Source organism: Rhinolophus sinicus, chromosome 3 (genome assembly GCF_057876585.1).
Source record: "Rhinolophus sinicus isolate RSI-liver-muscle chromosome 3, RSI-T2T, whole genome shotgun sequence".
In the NCBI taxonomy this organism is placed as follows: domain Eukaryota; kingdom Metazoa; phylum Chordata; class Mammalia; order Chiroptera; family Rhinolophidae; genus Rhinolophus; species Rhinolophus sinicus.
Window position 1 is genome coordinate 104991909 of NC_142503.1, and position 16960 is coordinate 105008868.

The following is a 16960-nucleotide window of genomic DNA, read 5'->3' on the forward strand; positions in this document are numbered from 1 at the left end:
TCACCCTGCCATCCTCAGACTGTGCTTGTTCTATCAATGCCTCATCCATCTGACTAATGGTCCAGATGTCACCTGAGCTAGATTACCTTCCGTAAAGATGCCTGCAGGCTCCCTCTGCCCTGGGGTCCCATTTTGTCCCCTATTGTCACTCTGGTCAGGATCACACCAATTCCTCCAGCCTAAACCAGAAGGCAGAGGGGTTAGGGAACAGACAAAAATAATTCCTGCAGACAGCGCTGGGTCTGTTCTTACCTTCAGCAAAGGGTTCCCATTCATAAAAGCGGCCCATGAACGGCTTGTTGTTGTAGGATGCACACTGCACCTCCCGGATGCTCCTACCGCTTTCGGGACACACCTGATAAAGCAGAGAGTAAATATGCAATCAGTGTCCGTCTCTTGCCAGAGACCCAGTCAGCTCCCAGAAGACTGCTCCGACTTTAAATACCAGTCCCCCTCTACCGAAACCAGGATTTCTGAAAATTAGCTGATTACCTACATCAAAAATTTTAAATACAGAATTCCAAGGCTTCAATCCAAGTTTACTAAATCAGAATCTCTGTAAGGACACTCAATTTTTAACAAGCTCCCCAGGTTAACTTTCTGCACACCATAATCTGAGACATAACCTAAACCTTTTGCTCCTTCTGACAAAATGGTCTGCTCAGGCCCCTGAAAGAAAAAGGGACTCCATTTCCATTTGTTTGGCTTTACTCACACCATTCCCGTGCGTGAGATAATACTCCCAGCACACACGTACAGAGCCCTCACCACGCAGGCACTGCGTTTAAACATATTACACGTACTAACTCACTGAATCCTCATAACAAACAAGGAGGTAGGTAAGAGAGTGTTGCTGACTGTTCACAGACGAGCAATCTCAGGCTTGGAGGAGCCACGCAGCCTGTGAGGACAGAGGATGGATTTCACTCCATGCGGTCTGGTCGCCACCAGGCTGCGACCCAGTGTCCTCCCCATCTTGTCTCAATTTGGGTCTAAATCCTCTCCACCACTTGTGCAGGACTTCCCAGCCTTCAGCACGCAGTCTTTCACCTGGGAGATCTCCTGGGAAATGCAAATTCCTGGACCATCCCCCTGAATAAGGATTATTATTCAGGATGTTTGGGATGTGGTCCAGAAATCTGTATGTTATCAAATTATCCAGGTGACTCTGATACTCTAGTCAAAGAAAACATCCAGCTTCCTCTGGCTGCTTTCTTATTTATAAATGGCAAATATGAGCAAAGTGTGACATCAAATAAATAAATATGAAATAAAATAGTAAGACCAGAATCTCAAATTCAAATTGTGGATGAAGTATGAGCAGGCATTTTATAACCTAGCTACACTCTGTTTAAGTGTGGGGTGTGTGTGTATGTGTGTGTATAAGTGTGTGTTTTAATAATCAGAAGAGAAAGGAATCTGGCCCTTTAAATATTAAAAGCCTGTATGTAAGAAGTCTCTGGAATGAACTGCTAATAAGACAGCTCAAAGCCCTGATTTATACAGAAATCTACTGTATGTATCAGAAACACCAGATTTCCTGGAGGATGAGGGGACAGAGCAAAGAATGACACCAGGGAGGAAAGCATCTCTTGCTTAATGAAGGGCAGTTGGGGGTGGCCGCTGGTGTAACACTCGGGGTGGTCATAATCCTGCTGCTGCCTGAGCCAAACCATATGGAGCGAGAAGCCGTGTGAAGCAGAATGTGATGGAAACTGGTGGGGAAAAGGGCAGGGAGGGCTGAGCTCTGACAATCAGTGAGAACCTGATGGCCTGGAAGGGCTGTGGAAGCCAAACTTCTGGCAGCCCCCGAGCCGGAACCGTGCCGGCTTCCAGCAACACCAGCTGTCTGCAAGCAGGAGTTGGAGTTAGGATGCTTTTTACAACCTTTTGGCCAGAACCAGTGTTTTACTGGATGTGATCAGCTGGGCGACGTGGGAGAAAGCACCGCCCTTGCAATCAGAAAGAATCGCTAAGGAGTTTGTTAAAAAATACAGATTTTCGGACCTCACCCCAGTCGGAGGGTGGGGAAGAGAACCTAGGAATATATGCTGGAATTGCTCCCTCAGGTGATTTTGGTGCAGCCAGCTTGGCACCAAACTGTGCAGCAACAATTAAGAGCCACACCCAAGCTTCAATCTCACTCCAAATTCCTTAACACACAATCACAGAGTGGTAGAGCAGTGAGAATCAAATCCAACCCCTTTAATTTCCAGATAAGGAAACTGAGGCCTGGAGAAGTGGCATACTTTGCCAAAGGTCCCACAATGACAGAGACAGAGGCCAGAGCTGTGTCCCCCACCCCAGCCATCACCAGAAATGAGAGACGAGCTGCTGGCTGGCAGGTTTTTATAAGGGAACCAGACCAGAACCAGTGGGCGAAATGTCCTGTTCTCAAATAAGCACACCTCTGTCAGGCAGAGCTGCTCTGCAACGAGGCTACAGCCAAAAGCCGCTCTTAATTAAGCTGCTGGCAGTTACTAGAACTGGAAGCTGCACACCACACAATCTTAGCCAGTCTGCTTCACCCCTCTCTCTCCATCAGCAAAATAGTGCCAACAGTGCACCTTCAGAATCATTTTGATTTGCTCAGTATTTGATGATACAAATGTCCACTTTATGACATGGAAAGCAGTCCACAATCCATTAACTGGAAAGTGTCAGAATGATTCGGTGTGGGGAGGGGGAAGAGAGGTTAAGAGTTTTCTCTGGAAGGTGAGTTATAGACGTTTTCTCTTCACAATTAACTTTTGGTTTATTTGTATTGTGTAATTTTTCTGCCATAAATAGGCGATATTTATGTAACAAAAATTTATCAGAGTTGAGCTTTTCCAAACACATCTGGCCCTCGCCACCCTGGCACGTGCTTGTAGTTTATAATCTTACGGTGTGTTTTACGTCCCACTAATGCCTGGGATTATTACGTCCATGTGCGTCTACCAGGCCAACCAGTCACTTGTGATGGACCATTCAGGATCCTGGTCATCAACAAGTTCCTTATATCTGAGCATGGCCCGGTTACCTCCTGAGGTAGGAGGACTGAGGTGGTGGCAGACCCACAGCAGGGGGTCAGAGACTGAAGCAGCAAATCCACCTACAGTTGCCAGCAGGCAGCTAAGCCCAGAGGTTGCTATGGCAGCCAAATAGCAGTCAGAGTGGGAAGGTGCAGTGGGAGGTAACAAGGTGCCCTGGCAGATGGGCACACCCTTGTGTGTGACCCTGAGCAGGCACCCACATGATGCCAGGCAAGCTGCCAGTTGGAGGCAGGGAACTACTTCCTGGGAAGGACAGGGACCTGGCCTGAGAAATGCAAGGCTCACAGGGCCTAGAAATGGAAGTGGGTTACTGAGACCGAATTATGGTGCAGGTGAGGAAGCAGAGCCTGGGGTGGTGGTGGTGGTGGTGATGATGATGATGATATCAAGAATAGGTAACTTTTGGGCTGGCCCGGTGGCTCAGGTGGTTAGAGCTCCATGCTCCTAACTCTGAGGGCTGCTGGTTCGATTCCCACATGGGCCAGTGGGCTCTCAACCACAAGGTTGCCAGTTCAACTCCTCGAGTCCCGCAAGGGATGGTGGGCTCTGCCCCCTGCAACTAAAATTGAACACGGCACCTTGAGCTGAGCTGCCTCCCAGATGGCTCAGTTGGTTAGAGCGCGTCCTCTCAACCACAAGGTTGCCGGTTCGACTCCCACAAGGGATGGTGGGCTGTGCCGCCTGCAACTAGCAATGGCAACTGGACCTGGAGCTGAGCTGTGCCCTCCACAACTAAGATTGAAAGGACAACTTGACTTGGAAAAAAGTCCTGGAAGTATATACTGTTCCCCAATAAAATCCTGTTCCCCCTCCCCAATAAAATCTTTAAAAAAAAAAAAAAAAAAGAAGAAAAATTGGTAACTTTTATTGAGCACTTACTAAATGCCAGACATTCCACCATATGATTTATGTATATTGGCTCAGTTAATCCTCATGACAAGTATTGTACCCATTTTACAGATAAAGAAATCAAGACTACAAAAAATTAAATGAGCTGTCCAAGATCACAGGGCTTATAAGTGGTGAAGTCAGGATCTGAACCCAAACATTTGGGGTCCAGAACCCATGCTAGTAACCACGATGCCAGGATGCCCCTGAGACTGTATGGACAGCAAAACGAATCTGCAATGGGTTGTCAGACAGGAGGCCTTAACTCCTTCTGTTGTCAAGAGAGGCCCTAGAGGCCAGGGTCAGCCTCAGCCTCTGAGGCCTGATGAAGTGGCCCCAGCTGTCGGGAGCAGGGAGCAGGGGAAATTGTTTCATGTCTCTTTTGTAGATCACATCTGTTTGTACTTGTTATACTATTATCAGTATATGATCTCCTCTCATTTTACAGATTCTCTGAAGTTAAACTTCTAGGTTACAGATCCCTTTCTATGTGTTACGTTTCCAGTGGGTTGTTTCCTGATGCCATAGACCGAGTCACCCTGGCCTTATCAGTCACTGTCCCTATATTACACCGTGAGTTAACTTTGGGCAGATTTCCTACCGACAACCGAGCCTGTCCATGGACACAGGTTCTTGTAATTTTCAGACCAGACACTGAGACAGAAAAAAAGGCATGTAGCTGGAGGTCAGGCTCACACAGGAAGGGGCCAGTGAAGACCGGAGCTTTCTAGCCAAGCCATGAGCCCCGGAGACCGCCTGCCTTCAAGTGACTCCCGTCCTCCCAAAAGAGGGAGGGATGTTCCCACCGCTCTCTTTCGGGAAGAGGATAAAGATGCACTTCAGGAAAATGAGCTGAATCCTTACAAAGCACTTCAGGCCCTCTCCAAAGTTCCATCTAGACAACTGCCTGGGGTTGCTATGCGTCACAAACAGTGTTATGGAAACATGGACTAGGTTTCTAGGGACCCTGGTTAATCGGAGATGACAACGGCCTGTACCTAACTTCACTGCTCAAGAGGCCACTGCTGGTGAGCTTACCTTTTGGTAATTAATTACGTTCAGTTCCCCAGGAGACAAAAGAGCATCATCCCCATGAAGGTAGCACGAGGGAACATGACCTTGAATTATGCCTGGGTCAGATACGCACTTTTTTGTCCTTTGCATTGGTCTGGATTCAATCAAAAGACCAGCTACCATAGCAACAAATGATGTATTTAATATCAGCACAGTGAGGAAACCTAAAAACAGAAAATCTACGATATGTCTCTGAACTGCCATGAGAAAGTGCTTATGTGACCTTGGGCAAAGCACTTTGCTTCTCTAAACCTAAGTGACGGCACCACTCCCACCTCCCAGGGATTTTTGTGAGGATTAAATTAGTAACACACTAAAGCTTCTGGCTTACAGCAATGCTCAATCAATGTTAGCTGAACTGGAATCTAGGTAGACATCAAAGATGAATCTGACAGTCCCGGAAGCTTAAGTGCCTGAAAGGTAGGTGTTTGGAGTAAACATTCCCCTCCTTTCTCTCCTACAGCTGGAAAACAGGTTTTGTTTTCCAGCAGTAGAATAATATAACCATGGACCAAGCTTCCTTACAAGGAATCCAGCACATTTTTCAAATATGTTTACTATCTGCTTTCTCAAGTTACTCGGAACAAACTCAACGCTGCAAAAACTCTTTTACCACCTCCTACCCTTTCCAGCACTCCTCTAGACAGTCAGTGAATTGGTTTGCCCAAAAGAGTTGGGTCAAGGTTTTGGATTTGTAAAAAATCAATCATAAAACTAAGGTTTTCTTAGTTTTCAAATTTTTTTTCCCGTCCAAATTCGTATTGTTCGCCTAGAGAAAGGTGTTTCCCTCTATTCATCAAAAATCCAAAGGCTACTAATGACTAGTGACTAAGCCCACTCACTCCCCCAGCAGAGCCCTATAATTTTAAGTACTCTGGATATACATCCATACAAATCTAGGCCTATCCCAGGAGTACTTATTTATTTCTCCTTTTTTAGGTTATCAATATATCTCTATGCCTATAAGAAGGTCTAAAAGAAAACACCCTTTTTCTAACTAATCAGGAAGCAAGCATATGGCAAAATGTAAACTTTTAAAAACATTCAAAACTCCTACTTCCCCAAGGAGCATACAAGGTCAGACAATTAAGTTTGCGAACTCATCCTAGAAAAAGTGCTACGTATCTCGTTGCTGAATGTCACTACGGTCACCTTCAAAGTACTCCCCTTAGGAAGCTATGCACCAACACCAGTGCCTAGTCCACCCTTCAAAGCAATTTTGGAACTCTTTTTCTGGAATGGCCATCAGAACTGTCGTCGTATTACCCTTGATGTCCTGAATGTCATCAAAATGTCTTCCTTTCAATGTTTCCTTTATCGTTGGGTAAAGAAAGAAGTCATTGGGGGCCAGATCAGATTAGTAGGGAGGGTACCCCAATACAGTTATTTGTTTACTGGCTAGAAACTCCCTCACAGACAGAGCTGTGTGAGCTGGTGCATTGTCCTGATGCAGGAGCCATGAATTGTTGGGGAAAAGTTCGGGTCGTTTTTGTCTTTTTCACTCAGCCTTTTCAGCACTTCCAAATAACAAACTTGGTTAACTGTGTGTCCAGTTGGTACAAATTCATAATGAATAATCCCTCTAATATAAAAAACAGTTAGCAACATTGTTGCAACAAGTTCGCAAACTGAATTGTCCACCTCAGACATTTGCTAGTAGCTACTTCAGAGACCACATGAATAAGACTGGTTTCCTTCCCTGTGATATCTGCTAGGGCAGGATGTGAACTTCTTTCAAAGGCAAAAGGTCACTGCGTTCCTGCTATGTGTCAGGTGTCCTGACGATTGAGGATCCAGAGAGGAATCCCTCCTACTGGTCGCTTGTAAGGATTTCAAAGGTCACAGTGAGAAAACTACATAAACCAAACTAAGGAATGAAATGAGAATTATTTAATGAATTAGTTGGGCACTAAATTTCTAACTTTGCAAAACAGGGAGTTAACTGATCCTTCCTAAGATTGGTAAAATAAGGCAATAAAAATTGTTAATATACTATATACAATTAAAAATATAACTGAAAATTAAAATGTGGCTTGCAGGCATCAGCAGGGTGGGAAGAGAGGGGGTCATTTTTTCAGGTTTCAGGGTGAGAAGTTGACAGAGAAAAATTTTGAAGTTGATATATCAAGAAGCAGAGGTATTAGCACGTTATTTAGAGTTACGGAGAGAATGACCATGAAAAAAACAAAACAATAAAAATGATTGTGACTACATCTTGGGAGAGGGACGAAGACATACCGCTCTCTACCACTGTGATATTTCTTACTATTTGCACTGCTTTTTATAAACATGACGAGTGACAACTGTGAACAGTTCATACACAGGTGTGTGTATGTGTGTCATACATATAAATTTCATACATATGAAATATGTGAATATTTGTATTTAATATTTACACACTCGTATTCACATATAGTTCACATATGTATATGAAAGGCCACTAATAGAATATGAAAAAGTCATTGGGAAAACTTTCTATGGAAAATTCCAAATGGTCTGGGAAGATGGAAAGCAGACTCAGGCAAAAAGCGCTGACACTAGCACATACTTCCCAGATAAGGAGGTTGGTGATAAGCTCATGATAAGAGAAGGTTACGCTGAGACCCCCAGGAAGATGTCCTGTCCGTCCAGAACTGGTCCCACAGTTCCTGGTGAGTTTTATACCTTCCAGAATTGCACTGAATTCTTACCAGGCCCACTTGCTACACTTCTCCTTAAAACAGCAGTCAGGAAGTTGTCAGCAACTCTTTTATTCAATAGCAGACTAGAAACGGGGTAGAATTAGAAGCTGCCTGGACAGAGCGTGGTTAACTTCATTTGTGATGTGTCCAACATTTTCCTTTCATTTTCACTTACTTTGAGGCAGAAACAACTCTATGTGGATAAATTCACTGTCAGAAGCCAGCCCCACCCCAGGGAAATTTACTGGAGAGTCACTGATATCAGAACTCAGCACACTCCTGTTTGCTAAAAGCTGCTTTTAGCCCCAGGAGTTTTTCCCCTCGTAACAGTAAGTGCACTCTGTCTAAACTCAGAGTCACGCCTCCTTTGGCAACGAAGGCCCTTAACAACTTACAGCCTTGTCCCTGCCTTGCACTACTAGCCCCACTTCTCCAGAAGGAGCTGGAGCGACAGTCTCCTCTCTGGGGAGAAAGCACAGAATTCAGGGTGCTTCAGAGAAGGTGGGGAGAGAGACGCCCTGGCCTCCACCACAAAGGGCACAGACAGTCCGGCCAGTTAATGTATCCAGCGAATAATAACACAAAACCCCAGAAACAGCTAGTGGAAAAGAATTTTACTTTAATTGCACCCCTCAGGCACAAGAAGAACTGCAGTTTGGCTTTCTCCTTCCCCTGTTTCACCCCTATAAAGACTCTAGTTCTTTTGTTCCTAAGAGCTCCCATAAAGAAGAAACTTAATTATTTACTCGATTCCTTGACTATGTATTATTTGTTGCCACAGCTGAGAAAGTGCCGGGTTGTGGACAAACCACGATGCCTCCCGGTTTTACCCCTTCTCTGCTGAAGACATCACACTCGCAGACGGAGCCACCACTCATTAGGAAAACATCTGATTCCACTGCACGGTTCCCCAGGCGCCCCCTTCTTGCTCCTCAGCCATGATGGGAGTGGAAGGGGACTCGAGGGTCCCTGCCACTCCCTCTTCCTAGAAAACTCTGCCCTCAGCTGGAAAGCCTGCACTTCCCCAGGAAGGCCTTTGCTGACTTGTCGATTCCACCCAAGCCAGGTGAATTTCCACTGTCTGGAGAGTTCCAGGGGCCGACACAGCACACGAATGGGTGCCTGTGCTCTGCACTCATTACTTACCTACCTGACGCTCTCCCACTGGCCTTGGAGTCCCCTGGAGACAGAGGTTTCTCACTCTCAGTGTCCCTGTCTGAGAGCCTAACGCCTGACCCTGCTCAGTCAGGGTCAGCGCTGTGCTATGGACTCCAGCAAGAACCGCAATAGTGAGCAACGTGGGGTGTTGCACTAGGAGACGTGTGAGATTGATGTCTGCTCTGAAAGACCACCGATTATCTGTTTACACTGGGGTCTGTCACCTCAACTTCCTCATACACACTGTAAGCAAGAAAATAAAAATCTTTCTTATCTTTAAAGACTACCTTCCGATATCATTACTGCTGATGTATTATTGATTTTGAAGTATTTCATAAAGGGCATCTTCTATGAATCAACCCTAAAAGCACCCTGGAATGCTTAAAATTCCCAAGTGGCACCATAAGACAGGGCTTAATAGTAAATATGAGGGCTGACAATTAAATTTATGAACTTGTTGCAACGATGTTGCAAAGCTTTTTTGATACCAGAGGGATTATTCATTATGAATGTGTACCAACTGGACACACAGTTAAAAGTAACCAAGTTTACTATTTGGAAGTGCTGAAAAGGCTGCGTGAGAAAGTTAGACGACCTGAACTTTACACCAACAATTCATGGCTCTTACATCAAGACAATGCACCAGCTCACAGGGCAGTGTCTGTGAGGGAGTTTTTAGCCAGTAAACAAATGACTGTATTGGAACACCCTCCCTTTCTTTATCTGAAGATAAAGGAAATATTGAAAGGAAGACATTTTGATGACATTCAGGACAAAATGTCAGCTCTGATGGCCATTCCAGAAAAAGAGTTCCAAAATTGCTTTGAAGGTGGACTAGGTACTGGCCTGGGTGCATAACTTCCCAAGGGGAGTACTTCGAAGGTGACTGTAGTGATATTCAGCAATGAGGTATGTAGCACTTTTTCTAGGATGAGTTTGCAAACCTAATTATCCGAACTTCGTATGCACATTCGAGGGTATAAAGAATTCATTGGCATGAAGTTACCTATAGTTTCACTTTCCTCACTTTAAACATGACCCAAGGGTGACTACATTGAAACTGCATCACAGCTGAAATGTTGGGTCTCTTCAGAAACCTGGTTTTACTGTTGGACAAAAGGAAGGGACCCTGGACCACAGCTAACCCAGAGGACAAAAGGGAAATCCGACCATTTCATCCCAAGTTTTGCGACTCTGCACTTATTTGAACCTCACATCAACCCTACGGAGCAGGTAGTATTATTCCCACTTTACAACTGGTCCTCAGAGAGTTACGAAACTCAGCTCCCAAGGAGTGCAGCTCAGGTTTACATCAGCTCAACTTCACTCCCAAACCCACTATGTCATACTGCCTTGCAGACCTATCATCCATTTTAACCAGTTGTTTAAAGCTGTTTTCTGACCTTTCGCTGTATTTTAAAAAGTTTCTCACTCATCTATGTCATATATGAAAGTCAAGCAAGGCCATGTGACGTTTCTGTACATCGAGACGTTAAGGAATAAATTCCCCATTAAGACTGTGATTATTTAAAATGGATAGGAGGATGGGGAGGGAAAGGAAGGAGAGACCCTCCCCCGACAGGCATGGCAGCACCTGAGATGCTCACACAATCCTGCCTTGTGTTTGACGAAGCTGTTTCTTTTGCCCCCAAATGCTCTTTTCTCTCTCTTTTTTTTTTTTTTTTTTGGCCATCCTTGGAAGCGCAGCTCAACTGTCCCGTTCTCAGTGGAGTCTTCTGCAGCCCTGGGGCCGCCTGCCCTGTGCTCTCAGAGCTCTTCCGCGTATTCAGAACACTAAGTACACTGACTTATAACAGCCGGTGGCCCCTTCTCTGCCACTGGCTCACACCGGTGAGGATGGAGGGACCTTGACCAGTGTTGAGACACTGTTCTGAGACACGGAAGTCTGCAAGCACACTTGCCCTGATTCAGACCACCCCACGTGTGTATTACCACGCACCCCCGAGTTGAGCCCTCTACTGAGGGAGTGGTTTTAGGAAGAGGGCTTTCCATCAAGAACTGGGGTGGGCTAACTGGGTGCTTACTTTCAAGGACGTATTTCTGAAATCAGTGGATATTTCCCACCTTCCCCAACCTACTCTCGTTTTTCTTCTTCCAGGTAAGAACTGGGAGCGATCTCTAAATGTGTGTGTCACGTTTTAACCTTTGGAGATGGCATAAGCGTCATATTCCCTATCAGATTACTCGCTTTTTCACAATATCGCCCTTCACCTCGTTCCTCTTAGAATAGGAAGATTTACACAATTTGGAAATTCATGGCATCTCTTCACGTTGGACCTTGGGGAAGATATGTAAATGTCATAAGACATTTGACCTGTATGACCAGCCCCCCCCAAAACACCCGTGTGCTAAGATGCTAGAGCACACGGGTCCACGTGGCGAGAGTGTAAATAACACGTACAGCAGGACTAGGGTGGCTCTCCTTAGAAAGCCCTGCTTGCAAGGTTGCTCCTTGGCTGGTGTCTGGAAACTTAGATTTTGGAAGGGCTTCTATTACTCCCTAAGTGATAAGAGTGACCTACTATGCCCAAACCACATGTACAAGCAATACAATTTATGCTGAAAACCTGCTCTCCTTTTGGGAGCCTGGAAGTTTAGTATGTAGCAGGCAGAGGGTGCCTATATGACCAGCCCCCCCAAAAGAACCTTGGGCACGAAGCCTCTAATGAGCTTCCCTGGTTGACAACACTTCATACGTGTTGTCACAACTCATTGCTAGGGAATTAAGTGTGTCCTGTGGACTCCACTGGAAGAGGACTCATGAAAGCTGGTGCCTGGTTTCCTCTGGACTTGGCCCCATGCACCTTTCTGTCTGTTGATTTTCCTCTCCATCCTTTTGTTGTAATAAGTCATAGCTGTGGGTAGGGCCATACGCTGAGTCCTTAAGTCGTCCTGGCAAATCACCGAGCCTAGGAGTGATTTGGGAGATCCCGAACACAGGGAGTTTTAAAGTGTTCATAGGTTATGGCCCAAGTCACAAGCAGCCACGGGCTTATGAAAAGAAAGGATGCAGTAACACGACCTCTGAGGAAGGCTGTCTCTCAAAAAGAGTAGGTAGGATGCGGCTTGGGGTGACGGGGCCCTCAGGAGGACGCTGTGCCAAAGGTGACAGCAGAGAAGGGAATTACACCTGGATGATCCCTTGTCAACGTTTGCTTCTTTGTCCGGGGTTTCAGACATGGTTTTGCCTATCTGCAAAATGACAGCAGACATCATGAATGCCCAAGAATTTCCCAGGATTCACTGCAATTCAATCTCTTCAGTGGTGTAGTTTTTCCAGCCACCAGAGAAGCCACAGCTGATGCAAGGGGAGAGCCAGCCTGGCAGCACAGGTCTGACAAACAGTGCACGGCTTAAAACACTGTAGGTTAAATGAAAGAAATGCTTAGTAGCTATCAGGTCCGCACATACGCCAAACGCCCCCTCCCTTTTCCCTTCTCTTTATGATTTACTTGGTCTCCAAAATTAAAAAATGGACTCGTCAATGGGGGAATGTGTTCTCCATTAGAAATTAATTCATTTCATTCTAAAAGGATTGCAATGGCTATTCGAGAACAGGGACCACATCTGATCAGACACAAGCACTTCTTTTTGATTTATGGTCCTCATAACAACTCTATAAGGTGGATTATATGACTTTTCTCTTCCACAGCGCCCAGTCTGTTACGGAACAAGCAGTGACGCTCAATGAAGACGTACTGGTTGACTGATGAGTAACGGCTTTAGAAAAATTACTGCTTTACAAAAGTGAATAATTTCTGAAGCCTGTCAGTGGAAGAACAAGCTCAAAAGCAATCCAGGCATTCAGAGGAATTATTAAAATCACAAATTAAGTCATTTCTATGGACTCTGCAGCAGGAAATATATTTTTAATGAGGAAATTGAAGGTAATATATAACAGCTGTCCTGTTACCCAGTAACGGAGTATTAAGGCAGATTAAACTATTAATGAAAAATATAGCAACTTGGAAATTTAACCTTTAAACATTCTCTATTCCTTTTTCTTTTATATATAGTCTTTAAACCAATATGTAACAAAAACACATTTGGTCACCTTATGTAGTTTCCATTTATAATATCCTTTGCTACTCATTAGCTGTGGGATCTTCAGCAAGTGACCCACGACCAGACTTTTTCGCAGTGCAGCATCCAAAGTGTTGATGCCTGGCAGAGCAGGGACCCTCCGGGGAACTTCCTGCATGATCCCCACGCTAGTTACACCATCCAAAGCTCCCACTTATTTGGCGCCACTATGGATGCCCTAAATCAACCAAACCGCACTTGACCCACAGACCCATGAAGCAAAGAATATTGTGGACATAAAGCCACTGAGAATTTGGAAGTTGTTTAATATGCAGCAATCGTTATATTGTTGTTTGATATAAGCAATAGATTGTCAATAAGTGATTCAAAAAGTTATTCCTAAGTTACTAAAGTAATAACCTTACATAAAAAAGAAAAGTACATGGGGAGAATAAATGGAGAGAAATGAGAGAAAGGAAGATAAAAGTGCATTAACATGGTGTAAAAAAACTATGCTCTTGCTGTCTTCCACACGTTTCCCGCCAACCGACAGGAAGGTAAGCGTAGCAGTCAGCCCAGGCCCCATGAGGCCTTGGGTACTCACGTTGGGGTTGCACAGCTTGTACTGGCGATAGGCTCCAATGCAGGAGATTGCTGCCGACCGGGCGGGCTGGGAGAAGCTCGGAGCTGCCCTGTGCGCCCCCATGCCATGGTTGCTGCTTGTTTCCGGGCTATGGAAGAGACTTGAAGCTGCAGGGAAGCCCTGGTCATGGGTCAAAGGCAGATGGTAGACGGAGGCCTCTGCGGCCTGCAGTCCAGAACGAGGGCCGCTGTCACTCTGGTACAGAGGTCCGTGCTGGGAGGCCCGGCCGGCTGGCGGGCTATAGCCATGGCTGGGACCAGATGGCCCCTGGGGCCTGGAATGCCCGGCCGAGGGCCTCTGCCTCCGGAGCCTCTGCGGTGAGTGTGAGGAGTCCGTCTGCAGTGGTAAGATGTACGGGGCCTTCCCATAGCCGTACTTGCCAGGGCCGATTGGACCTCGGGTCCTGCTCCTACAGAGAGACACACAAGAAAGGAGATGGTCACAGGAAGTTTCACGTTCACCCAGAGCTCTGGCCCATGGTGGAGGGGACCGGGTAAAAAGAGAAGTCTGGGAGCGAAGCTGCGGTGCAACAGAGAGGCAGAGGGAGGGCATTCCAGGAGAAGGGAACATCACGGAGGCCGGAACCAGGCTCTGCAGAGGCTGGGAAGCAGAATGAAGATGGGAATCAATTGTGGGCAATGGGAGTGGTTGAAAATGAGGTTAGGTTGGGAAGTTGTGGTCAGTACGTGACTTACATGAGGGAGTTTGGGTACTTTTATAAATTGTAGGGAACCACTGACGGTCTTTTGAGGAATATATAGATATCATTGTGATTTCAGCCATAGTAACTTCCTGTTCATTTTTTTCTGGTAATAGTGTGTGGGGTTCTTTGTCACTCAACTGTGCCTGGTATTTCAGACTCTGTTTCCATTATCATTCGTGCCCAAATAGCTTTTCCAGGTAAGCAGAACTTAGCTAAGCAACCAAGTTCTAATGCAGTCCTAAGCCTGACTTGCACTGGGTCTAACTAAATCCGTGAAGAAATTAGGAGGTTGAGCAACTGGCTACTCCGTCACTCCTGAGGCAACCCACGCGCGACAATGGGGACATGGTCACCTTCACATTGGTGTGGCTCTTTAGATTTTGTGGAGACCTGTTGCTTTGTGAGACTCTACGAAAATTATATAAAGAGTGGTGTATTGGGAAGTGTTTAACAAATGGCTTTCTGGAGATAAAAAACTCTGTTGTAGCATTTTTTCATTCCCCAAAGCATAAATACTCCTACCATGGCCAATTTCAAGCTGCCATTGTGAAAACACAACCAGCTCTAGGAGGAAGGAAAAACCAGCTCCAGCATACCACTGCATGTACCTTTACGGTGGTACCTCGGTTTTCGAACGTCTCCGTTGACGAACATTTTGGTTTATGAACGCCATAAACCTGGAAGTAAATGCTTCGGTTTTCGAATATGACTCAGAAGTCGAACATGTCACACGGCTCCCGCTGAGAGCAAGATCCTGAGGCCTAGCTGTCGGCTGTTTTCGAACGTTTTAGAACTCGTGGATTACATTCAAAAACTGAGGTACCACTGTATTATGAAACTACTGTTTGTAAAACATAGGAATGCTAAAGAAATACAAAAATGGATCAGACAAAACTCCTACTTATTTGGCACCACCACTGGATGCCCTAAATCAACCAAACCGCACTTGACCCACAGACTCATGTAGCAAAGAATACTGTGGTCATAAAGCCACTGAGAACACCTCAACCTTACATTTGAAGCATCTGTAACATAACACAAGGTGGGGTAAAGGCCTTGGAGACATTACAAAAATGGCGCTTTGGGAATTCTGAGGCAAGAGGAAGTACTTTTGTCTGGAGGGATCTGAGAAAGTTTCACCATCCCTGGTCTAAGGCTTGGGAAGCACAGTTTCCAATATTCTGTGGAAGGACTTAATAAGGCATGTGACTCTTATTTATGTTGAAAATGACTGAACTGGATTAAATGACTGTGAAGATCATTCCAGCTCTAAAATTATATGCTTCCATAATAATTAATTCTACTTTTACGTAAAATTGGAAATGTGCCCAAGGGTTTCTACAAGATGGCCCCATTAAAATAAGCACATTAAAACAGCAATCAAGGTGAAACATTAATTTCTGCCCTCATGAGGAAACTCTTTCTTCACTGTACATAACCACTGAATATAAAATTTAACAGACCACAACTAATTATTAACATCTTTATCGCTAATTGCACCTTCATTCTTAGCTGATATGGTTTTGAATTAAACTATCCTATAGGGCTTACTTTACCTTTAGGCATTTCTCAATTAATCTTGGCAACACTTGGGACGCCGTTAATGATGGGGGATCCAGCATGCTGCTTTAAGAGATGCAATTAAGAAACTAGCCTTAAATATATATATAACTTGAATGTAATTTGCCTTTTTTCTTTCTTGTGGCAGGCCAGGTAAAATGAATGACATCATGAAAAGGCAAAGGAAAGAATTTCTGTGTGTGTGTGTGTGTGTGTGTGTGTGTGTGTGTATCATTTTTCTTCTTTAAAAAATCTGAAAGCCTACCAAAAATCCTAGCCTCAGAGTAAGCACCAGGTGAAGGGCCCCTGCTGAAGGTAACAGAAATGAAGACACATGGAGCGGGGTTTCTCAAACTTGAATGTGCACGGGAATCCCCCAGGGATCTTACTAAGAGGCAGATTCTGACTCAGGACGTCTGGCGCGGGGCCTGGGATTCTGCATTTCCAACAAGCTCCAAGCTGACGCATGAGCTGCTTGTCCACAGACCCACAGCTTTGAGAAACAGTCAAAAGACAGAATTAAAATTCCAAACAAAAAGTTGAAAATTCAACAGTAAAATGTATCATGTTTAATGGAGAAAGATAGGTATAAATTAAAAAAACAAACAAACGGAAAAAAGCAAAAAAAAAACAAAACCCTCTTTGTGACATATAAAAAAAATCAGCTGGCTAGGACCAGACTGCTGCAGCTGACCCAGTGAGAGCCGCTGAACCCAGACTAACTGGGTCTTACTCCTGGAGAGCTGAGGAGGCAGCAAACCTGCTGTTGGCTGGGGATTTGTGTAAGCATCTTTCCAAAGGCTGCCCATCACTCCTGAGGGGGTAACATGTACACGAGCAAATGTATATTTTTGTATTCACACTGTTTTGTGGGGGGCTCTGCCTAAACTGAGAGAACCATTCAAAACCCCCACAAATAGCAATACCATTCGAAGGATAATGATTCAAAAACAAATAACCAGCTAATTCTGAGAACCAGACTAAAGAAATTGGGCAGCCAATTACGGTACGATTATAAGAGACGTAATTTCTGAATATTTGACTCAGAACAATTAGACAAGCCGCGGATTCAGCCTAACTTGGCCAAGAGAATGTGTTTCCCTTACGGTCGGTCAGAGCTAATTACCCTGACGGTTCAGAATGGCCTCTTCCCCACCAGGACAGAGTCCATCTG

The 16960-nt window shown here is 45.1% G+C and overlaps 1 protein-coding gene across 1 annotated transcript in view; it reads right to left on the reverse strand.

Moving 5' to 3' along the window:
- THSD4 (thrombospondin type 1 domain containing 4) overlaps positions 1 to 16960 on the reverse strand; it is a 583467-nt gene that overhangs the window by 457852 nt on the left and 108655 nt on the right. The window contains exons 5-6 of the mRNA XM_074328210.2: positions 13485 to 13932; positions 253 to 355 (exon numbers count right to left, since the gene is read on the reverse strand). Of these exons, the coding sequence (XP_074184311.2) occupies positions 253 to 355; positions 13485 to 13932 (551 nt within the window). The remainder of the gene's footprint in view (positions 1 to 252; positions 356 to 13484; positions 13933 to 16960) is intronic.